The 9,402-nt window shown below is 57.7% G+C and overlaps 1 protein-coding gene across 1 annotated transcript; it reads left to right on the top strand.

Annotated features, from left to right (window-relative positions):
- The first annotated feature begins 5,578 nt into the window (after nt 1-5,578).
- SLC18A3 (solute carrier family 18 member A3) lies at nt 5,579-7,132 on the top strand. The gene has a single exon (XM_008696335.2). It carries the CDS (start codon nt 5,579-5,581, stop codon nt 7,130-7,132), a length of 1,554 nt encoding a protein of 517 aa, XP_008694557.2.
- The last annotated feature ends 2,270 nt before the right edge of the window (nt 7,133-9,402 follow it).

The following is a 9,402-nucleotide window of genomic DNA, read 5'->3' as shown; positions in this document are numbered from 1 at the left end:
TCCAGCCACCAGACTCACAGGCTTCCAGGAAAAGCTGACAGGGGCTGCTCTGTTCCTTTGAATCTGAGAATATGTGACTAAGGAAGCCTAAATTAATTAAGTGATTCTGAGGCCCTGAGGCCTTCCTGAGGAAGCACACAGGGTGAGTAGTGAGACCAGGGTAAATGACAACCCCCTCCCCCAGTACTGGAATCCAAAGAGTCTTCTGAGCTCCACTGGAATTAAGCCTGCACTTAAGTGCTTCCAGGGAGACAAAGAAATCATAAATCAGGAGCAGGTGCCCCACCCACGTGCTGCCACCACCACTATCAACCTGCTTCTCTACAGAAACATGGTCGTTTCGAGTCTCTGAGACCAGCTGTCTCAGCGAAGCAACAAATGGCATGGACCTGGAATTAATGTGGCCCACAACCTTCTAGAAAAGAGTTCAGGATGGGCTGATGCCTTCCTCCAAAGCAGCACCCACGCAGATACACTCCCTCAAGATCCACCCTGGCATACACACACCATACCTCACCCAGGCACAGGTGCGGGAAGGCTATCCTTCCACACCTTCCTCAAGCTCCCATATACCAGGACTCCCCAAGCCCACAGCAAGCAACACTGTGACATCAGTCCAAGCTTGAGGAAAGGACTTTGTTCTAGCAGATGGAGGCCACAGCTGTGTCCAACGGATAAAATGGGAAGAAGTGTTGTCAGCAGGAAATCACCAAGCTGTCTCTGTCCATACAAAACAATAATCATTAAGTTCCTATTAAGTATCAGGCATTGAGCTAGATACTTTCAAGTAAGTCGACTCATAATCTTCAGCCATCCTGGAGCAGGGCTGCATGGTGGTTGACAGCTGGGTGCTGGGGCTAGATAGTCTGCCTTTGAATCCTGTCTCCACCACCTATGAGCTCTCTGACTGTGGATAAATTCCTGTCCCTCGGTGTCCTTGCCTGTAAAAAGGTAATATGAAGGCTGGTAAGAGGATTAAATGAGTTAATGTTTGTAAGATGCTTAGAACAGTGCCTAGAACATCATAAGCACTTCTGTGTGCCTAAAAAATAAATTCTTTCCTTTACCATTTGACTTACCTTGAGTAGCAGATACGTACTCTGTAGTAACAGTTTCTATGTCTAATTGAGAAAGCAGAGAAGAAAATGTTGCCATTTTCTCCAATATGATTGGATGGGAAGTTCTCTTTTTCCTGCAAGTTATGGTCAGATAGAGAAGTCTCTGGAAAGGAATTTACCAAGAGTCCTGTTGAAGAGGAAGCCACAGACCCGGGGAAGCATGAGGGACAGGCCCTTGTGTAAGGCTGGTTGGCCAGCTGCGAAGCTGGGACCAGCACCCTGGACAGCTCCCCGCAGCCTGCGCAGGAACTGGGATTCTTCCCCTGTTCTGCCAAGGCTCAGCCCCTAGCCTTTTTCTGAGGCAGGAGAGTCCTGAGACTCCTGCACCCTAGTCCCTGGGGATGCTGATTGACGGGGTACAGGATTGCATTCTGAGCTGGAAGCTGAAGGTTGAGGGAGTTTAGTGTCCCAGAAGCTTCCTTAGGGAGGCAGCCAAGAACATTCCTCCTCCCACCAATCTTCATCTGTCCCTCTTCCTTACACTGCTAAGGTGTGGCCACCTTGCAGATGGAGTAGCAGAGGCACAATGAAGCACAGGGAATAGGGAGGTATCATAAGGACCACAAAACAGGCCCCGCCGCGCAGCCTTGGCTTAAATCCAGGCTGTACTGTTGGGATCTCAGGCAAGTGACCCAAATTCTCTATGCCCAGCTTCCTCATCAGTAAGACAAGGGAAAGAACACTTACACTGCACCAGGATTGAGAGAGATTAAATGAAACAGCACACATAACACCCTTGGCATAGAGTGCTTAATAAATGAGTCTGTTTCCTGCCATTGGTAAGTGGAGGACTGAAGAGTTGAGCATGATCTCAGAGATAACTTGGCCCCATGCTCAAGAACAGTCATGAATTATGAGGGCTAGCAGGCTGGGAGAGATGTCTGCACCTTGAAGTCCCTGGGAAAGTTTCTTTTCTCTAAGATTCCACTAAGTTTTAAATTCTTCAGCCACTGGACAGAAAAACATCTACTTTAAATCCTCCCCGCTTTTTAAATCAGACAGGGCAAAAAACATATGCATAAATAACAATTGCTCTACAGGCTGGACTACTGCCTCTTTAAAAGTCTCACAACAGGGGAGTCAGAAGAGGCCAGAGGTCTACATTGGGAAGCTGGAGCTGGTGTACTGAATTAAGAATATGCAGATTATGATGTGCTGAAAGAGGAAGCATAAGCCACCCACACAGCAGCCGCAGTAGCCCACACCCCCATCCCAGCATCTGAGCTCCCACTCTGGGAAAGTGAAACGGGGTGAATGGGGTCACCTCAATTGAAGACACAGTTTCAATACAACCATGCAAAGGAAGTAGACTCACAGACTTTCTTGTTACAGATCCCAGAAGAGGGGGGGATAGTTGGGGGGGATGTAGCTGCAATGAGCAGGGGGAAGGGCAGTCATCTGTCATAGATCACCAGTAAGCAGTAGACAGCAGGGTAGCAAACACTTATTATTTATAAGGTAGTTGGGGTGGAGGTCACTAATATTTTGTGGGCTTAACTCTAAGGGGTTATTTTTAAAGGTGCCCCAGGAAAAGCAAAATGGGAACTTAAGTCAGAAATCTTAAACTCAGGGTGCCTAGGTGGCTCAGTCGGTTAAGTGTCTGCTTTTGGCTCAGGTCATCATCTCAGGGTTCTGGGATCAAGTGCCCCATTGGGCTCCTTGCTCAGCAGGGAGTCGGCTTCTCCTTCTCCCTCTGCCCCTTGCCCCCTCATGCTCTCTCTCTCTCAAATAAATAAACAAAATCTTTTTTTAAAATCCTAAACTCAAGTCCTTATCTAAATGTCCAGACTCTGGGTGTGAGTAGGGCTGTCAAGCTGCAAAATGCTTACACAGCAACTTAGAAAAACAAAAGTTGTTTTTCTCAGAAGTTGTTTTCCTCATCACAAAGTTTAAAACTCAAATGACTGAAAAGCCAGGCAGGTGACATAAATGTGCAAAGTCAGGTGGAGGGACATTGTGATAAGCTGAAGAGTGTGTGCTGACTCAAGGCCTTCAAATAAAATTTAAAATAATTCTGCCACCCTGAAGAGCCCTTCTCCAGTACCCACTTCCCTGGGGAATGCAGTGAGTGGCCTCCTCCTTCACCCCTTAGTTAACAGAGACAAAGGCTGGAGGCCGAGAAAGGCTGTGACTTGCCAAATGTCGGTCAGAGCCAGATCTGTCCCCATACTTTCCCTCTCTCAGACAGAGGGCAATTTGGCCAGTGCAGAGCAGGTGCTGGGAGCTCCTTAAGTGGAGGAGTTTCTCCTCTTCCTTCCTGGGGTGCCTGGGTGGGTGGAGAGATTAAGCAACAGGTACCAAAGCCACCGTCTCTCACCCTGACACCCTGGTCTCCATCACCTCATCCCACAGCCATCTCAAAGACAGAAGCCAACTTGCCAATGCCCTTGAGCCTCCCTCCAGCTAGCACAGAGCCTGGAATCACAATGCCCACCTAACCACAGGGACTAGCCAGGAAGCCTGTACCTTCTACCTGCTCTTCACAAGACCCACTACTGTGAAAAAAAGATAAAAGAACACACTTTACAGATAATAACGACAATACCAAGCACTTACAGCACCCTTACTATGTTATGTGCCAGGCACCCTAAGCACTAGGTACTCTTATTACCCCATTTTACAAATAAAGAAACTGGAGGACAAAGAGGTGAAGTAATGCCCTGGCACCCTAACTAGTAAGTGGCAGAACTGGGAGCCACCTCAATCATCTGTCCCTAAAGCCTCCCTAAAGCCCAAGTTCCGTGCACTGCATCACCCATGCCTCACTTGGGGTGGGGAGCACGGTAGAGAAAGAAGCTGGATCTAATACTGGGGTGCTTTTGAGACCAGAAGAACGGGAAAATTCCTCTCTGACTCTGGAAGAGGCAAACTGGAATCTCAACAACACGCGTCTCCCAATCTCAGCTGCATCAGAGCCTTTCTCCTGCCAGCCTGGACTGGAACACAGACTCGGTGTGCCATCTAGGGTCATGGTTCTTTGGGGGACACATTAGGCCAAGTGCACAGCCAGGACGGCTCAGCCAGTCTGCAGAGAATGGGGCGTCTGGGCAATGCGGCCCTCTCGGAAGGTGAGCCTTCCTTGAGCCTCGGATGAGAGCAAAGCTGCTGGGTCCTGCCGTGGGAGTGGGCACGGCGCCCCCTCGGGTTTTCTTACAGCTGCAAGGGAGGACGCCNGAGGAGTTACAATGGGGAGGGGGTCAGGAGGAGGCAAAGGAGAAGAGGTGGAGCTGGGGGACCGAACAGTTAAACCTGAAAGGGGGATTACAGGCTGGAAGAAGGTGGCGAAGCAGTACCGGAGGGTGGAAGGGGCAGGGCTGATATTCGGGGCCCTTGGTGGGAGCGAGGCGACTTCTCCCCTCTATTCCGAGAAGCTCATAGTCAGGAATTCTCTGCTGTGACATTCTCCCGAAGGGCCCGGTCTGTCGGAACCCGGCCCAGCAGTCTGCGTCTCCCCCTCCCTTCCCCGGGGTGGAAGGGGCCAGGGGGTGGGGCCAGAGAAAGGGCTGGGGGTATCCCAGCCGGCCCCCCACCAATCGCCGCCCCACATTTCAGCTGCGAAAACTGATGGACGAAGCCACCGCTCACCTCGGGGGCTCTTTGCCGGCTGCGCGCGGCGATCCAGGCTGAGGCAGATATCTGGAGTCCTCGGCGCCCTCCTCTCCAGCGGCGCCGGTGGGGAGCGGCCGCTGCACTACCCTCTGGGGAGGGGGATAGAGCCGGCGCAAACCCCGCGGGTCCTAGAACTGGGCGGGGGTGGGGGGAACAGACAGCCCGCTCCCCGAGCAGGGCAGCCATCCTCAGAGGCTTGGCCAGGACTCTCTTCTTACCAAGACCCCTTTCTAGGTTTCCAGTCCTGGCGCATCTGGGAAGGGGACCCCGGCCCGGCCGCGCCCCGCCCCCCGGCCCCCGCCCCGCCGACGTCGCATTAGCATGAGCGACGCAAGTGGCCCGGGCACCACTCGGGGGCCGAGACTCGCCGCGTCACAGCCGCGAGTGGAAAGGAAAAAAAGAGGAGGCGGCGGAGGAGGAGGCAAGAGCCGACGCGAGGGGAGGGGAGAGCGGCGGCTGGGCGAGCGAGCCGGCGGGCGGGCGGCAGCAGCATGCCCCTCGGCCCGCGCGGGCGGCTTTTCAACGCTTAGGGGACGGCGCCCGGGGAGCCGCAGGCTCAAGGTGCTTAGTCTCTGGCCCTGGCCCCTCGGTTCGCCTGCCTTCCCTGACCGCGCCTGAGCCCAGCAGCGGCGGGTCCGGGCTCGGCTCCGAATAGCCGCGGCGTCTCGAGGGACGGGGTCTTTGCCTTTCCCGGGACCCAGGGCCATGAGCCCTGCAGCCACCTGAGACACAGGGGGCGCTGCGCCGCGCGGACCGCGCCCGCGAAGTTCCGTGCCCTGGTCTCCGCACTGCAGGGCGCCCGCGCCCGGCCCCGGCGGAGGCGTCCTCGGAAGAGCTGCGGAGTAGAGGCAATGGAACCCGCGGCGCCCGTGGGCCGGGCCCGGGCGGCAGCCATCAAGCTGTCGGAGGCGTTGGGCGCCGTGCTGCAGGATCCCCGGCGGCAGCGGCGCCTGGTGCTGGTCATCGTGTGCGTGGCGCTGTTCCTGGACAACATGCTGTACATGGTCATCGTGCCCATCGTGCCCGACTACATTGCCCACATGCATAAGGCCGGCAGGCCCACCCAGAGCACAGAAGTGTCCACTCTCCAGCCGTCCACTCCAGCCACTGGCAGTGCCGACAAGGGCAACACTTCAGGGCCCGCGAAGGCAGAGACGGAGAGTGAGGACGTGAAGATCGGGGTGTTGTTTGCCTCCAAAGCCATCCTGCAGCTGCTGGTGAACCCCCTGAGCGGGCCGTTCATTGACCGCATGAGTTACGACGTGCCACTGCTTATCGGCCTGGGAGTCTTGTTCGCCTCCACCATGCTGTTCGCGTTCGCGGAAAACTACGCTACGCTCTTCGCTGCGCGCAGCCTGCAGGGCCTGGGCTCGGCCTTTGCGGACACGTCCGGCATTGCCATGATCGCCGACAAGTATCCTGAGGAGCCCGAGCGCAGTCGCGCGTTGGGCGTGGCGCTGGCCTTCATCAGCTTTGGAAGTCTAGTGGCGCCACCCTTCGGGGGCTTCCTCTGCCGATTCGGGGGCAAGCACGTGCCCTTTCTGGTGCTCGCCGCTGTTTCGCTGCTCGATGCGCTGTTGTTGCTGGTGGTGGCCAAGCCCTTCTCCGCTGCGACGCGGGCGCGGGCCAACCTACCTGTGGGCACACCCATCCACCGCCTCATGCTGGACCCTTACATCGCTGTGGTGGCCGGGGCCCTCACCACCTGCAACATCCCCCTTGCCTTCCTCGAGCCTACCATTGCCACGTGGATGGAGCGCACGATGGCGGCGTCAGAACTGGAGACGGGCATGGCCTGGCTGCCAGCCTTTGTGCCGCATGTGCTAGGCGTCTACCTCACCGTGCGCCTGGCGGCACGCTACCCACACCTGCAGTGGCTGTACGGAGCTCTCGGGCTGGCAGTGATCGGAGCCAGCTCCTGCTTGGTGCCTGCCTGCCGCTCCTTCGCACCACTAGTGGTCTCGCTCTGCGGCCTCTGCTTCGGCATTGCCCTAGTTGACACGGCACTGCTGCCCACGCTCGCCTTTCTCGTGGACGTGCGCCACGTCTCGGTCTACGGCAGCGTCTATGCCATCGCCGACATCTCCTATTCCGTGGCCTATGCTCTCGGGCCCATAGTGGCGGGCCACATAGTGCACTCGCTCGGTTTTGCGCAACTTAGCCTTGGCATGGGCCTGGCCAACCTGCTTTACGCGCCCGTCCTGCTGCTGCTGCGCAACGTGGGCCTCCTGAGGCGCTCCCGCTCGGAACGCGATGTGCTCCTGGATGAGCCACCGCAGGGTCTGTATGATGCTGTGCGCCTGCGTGAGCGTCCGGTGTCTGACCCGGATGGCGCGCCTCGAAGCCCTTCGGGCCCCTTTGACGAGTGCGAGGACGTCTACAACAATTACTACACCCGCAGCTAGCAGCCCCGCTACTCCTCCAGGCCACCCCTAGCCCCATCCCCTGGGTCAAGGTGGCTACTTTGCGAGAGCACTGGCTAGCTCAGGCTCAGAGCCCGCCCCTTCCAACGAGTATTCCACAGCCTCCGCCCGTCTTGACTTCCCTATCGGGATCCCCTCTCTATGACCCTTTCTGTGTCTCCCTCCCTCTCGTCCAGTGGGGCGTAGAGCACCGAGGCGCGCGATGCGATACGGTCCTGCAGAGATAAAGAGGTGCGCGAGGCGCCACCTCGGGGCTCCCCTGTGTAGAACCGTGCGTCTGTCTTTCCTTCCGTTTCTCTCAGTGCCAAGTTGGCCCCCTGCACCGCGGTGCTTCCGGCCCAAATCAATAAACTATATCTGTTCGAGACCGAGTCTTTTTACTGATGAGGGTGGGCTGCCGGGCACAGGGCCAGGGCAGAGGGGAGGGTGAGCTGGGTCTAGCCCTAATCCAGGTGTGAGCCTGGCAAGCACTCGCGAAGCCTGTGGCTCTTTTGCCACCTGGTAGAGGAGATACGAAAAAAGCAAATGCAGCAAAGGCTCCCACCCTCGGACACCCTGTAGTACACGACTTCCTTCAGCTCGCGACAGCCCCTCCCTCCCAGCCCCAACGCCGCGCCCCAGGGCGCCGCCCGGGGGAGACTGAGGACCCGCTCCCTCTGGGTGCGCTAGGCCCCGCCCCATGAGGACACTCCCTGTGTCAACCTCTGAGCTCTGAAGCGCCAGGGGTGGGCTTCCCTTCGAGCCCTGCATCCTGGCCTGCCCAGGCTCGGGTGAAGAGTAGGAGGGGCCCGAGCTGTTCCGGACAGAGGTCCGATCTCAGTCATGTGTGTTCGTTAGAGAGCTAGGCTCTATCCTTCGAGGAGTGGGGGAACAGTTGAGTTGGTGTGTCTGCTGTGTCCTGGCTGTGCGGGTCTGAGTCGTGACTGAAGAGGGTGCCAATGTGGGAGCTGGTGCCAACCCCCCACCCTCTTACCCCCACCCTTACCCCGGCCTTGGTGGAAGCAGCTGGCCAAGGCTGTCAGAAGTCTCCCCACCTTGAGTACGGTCTCCGGAGCTGCAGGCCCCCTTTGCAGGCCACTCCCAGTCCTGGAGCCTGCCGCGGATGAGGGCTGAAGAGCCCTCCAATTCTGGCATGGACAGGCAGCGGAGTTGGGGTACGCCTGTGCATTAAACAGTGCCTGTGAGAGTCTTCACTGCTGGTCTGTCCTCCGTCTGCGTGTTGGGCTGTGTGTGTTTGTCTGGGCAGGGTCTGTCTTTGTGGGTCTGTGTGTGTGTGTTGGTGTGTAAGGTCTATATCTGGGGTGGGGGAGGAGTGCTTTGTCTGGGAGGAGTGTCTCCCCGCGCTGCGTGTCTGTAAGCATCCCCAGGTCTGTATCTCCACTCCCCCCCACCCCATAGTGCCAGCAAGGATGGGGTGGAATAGAAAAGAAGGATAACCTGCAGTGATCAACAAACAGGATTATTATGATGATTATTATTATTAACATTATCATTTTGAAAGGAGTTGTAGTATGATTTGAGCCTGGCCTAGACGGCGGGGAGTGCACAGATTTCCCCAGACCCAACCCTCCCCAGCGTTGTGCGGAGGCTGCCGGAGCTAGGTTGATGGGGTTGGGAGAGCGCCGGGACTGGGAAAGGCTGGGCAGGGGGCAATGGACATGGGCGGGGCAATGTTCTGCACCCCCTTCTCGGGCCTGGATTCCGCTGCCCTTACAGAAACTCCTCCGGGAAGCTGTCCGAGCCGGGGCCAGGGGCCGGGAGGTGGGATCGCTGCAGGCAGCGGCGGGGGTAGGGGAGAGGACAGAGAGCGAGAGAGACGGGGTGGGGCTGAGGGAGGGAGGAGGAACAGGAGGAAGGAGATCACAGGCGCGGCCGGTCCCTGGCAGCCAGTAGGGAGGCCGCGGGGACCCGGCGACGTCGGAGCCTCTACAGCGGACAGAGGCCCCCACCCCCGTACTGCTGACGCGCCCCTGGATCCCTTCCGGCTCACGCTCCCTCCCCCAGTCTTGCTTGGTGCGGTGGAGCGGCGGCCAACGCGGCAGAACCAAGGAGGGCAGGTGAGAGGGGCTGGGCTGGAGGAGCGCGGCGCGGGGAGCAGAGCGCAGGGAGCCGAGGGCAGTGGAGGAAGGCTCCGTCTAGGGGACGCGCGGGGATCCAGAAGCCCCAGGATCCGCGGGATTTTCCGAGTGCTGAACCGAAGCGGCCGTCGGGGAACCGCCGGGAGACTGTGGGATCCCGCGGCTCTGGCACTT

The sequence above is a fragment of the Ursus maritimus genome, unplaced genomic scaffold (assembly GCF_017311325.1).
Source record: "Ursus maritimus isolate PB19 unplaced genomic scaffold, ASM1731132v1 scaffold_7, whole genome shotgun sequence".
NCBI lineage: Eukaryota > Metazoa > Chordata > Mammalia > Carnivora > Ursidae > Ursus > Ursus maritimus.
The sequence above is the reverse complement of the archived record's forward strand: the minus strand, read 5'-3'. Positions and strand labels throughout refer to the sequence as shown.

Bases quoted from the DNA above. Each gene is read 5' to 3' on its own strand.
- SLC18A3 (XM_008696335.2), top strand. From the start codon at position 5,579: ATGGAACCCGCGGCGCCCGTGGGCCGGGCCCGGGCGGCAGCCATCAAG.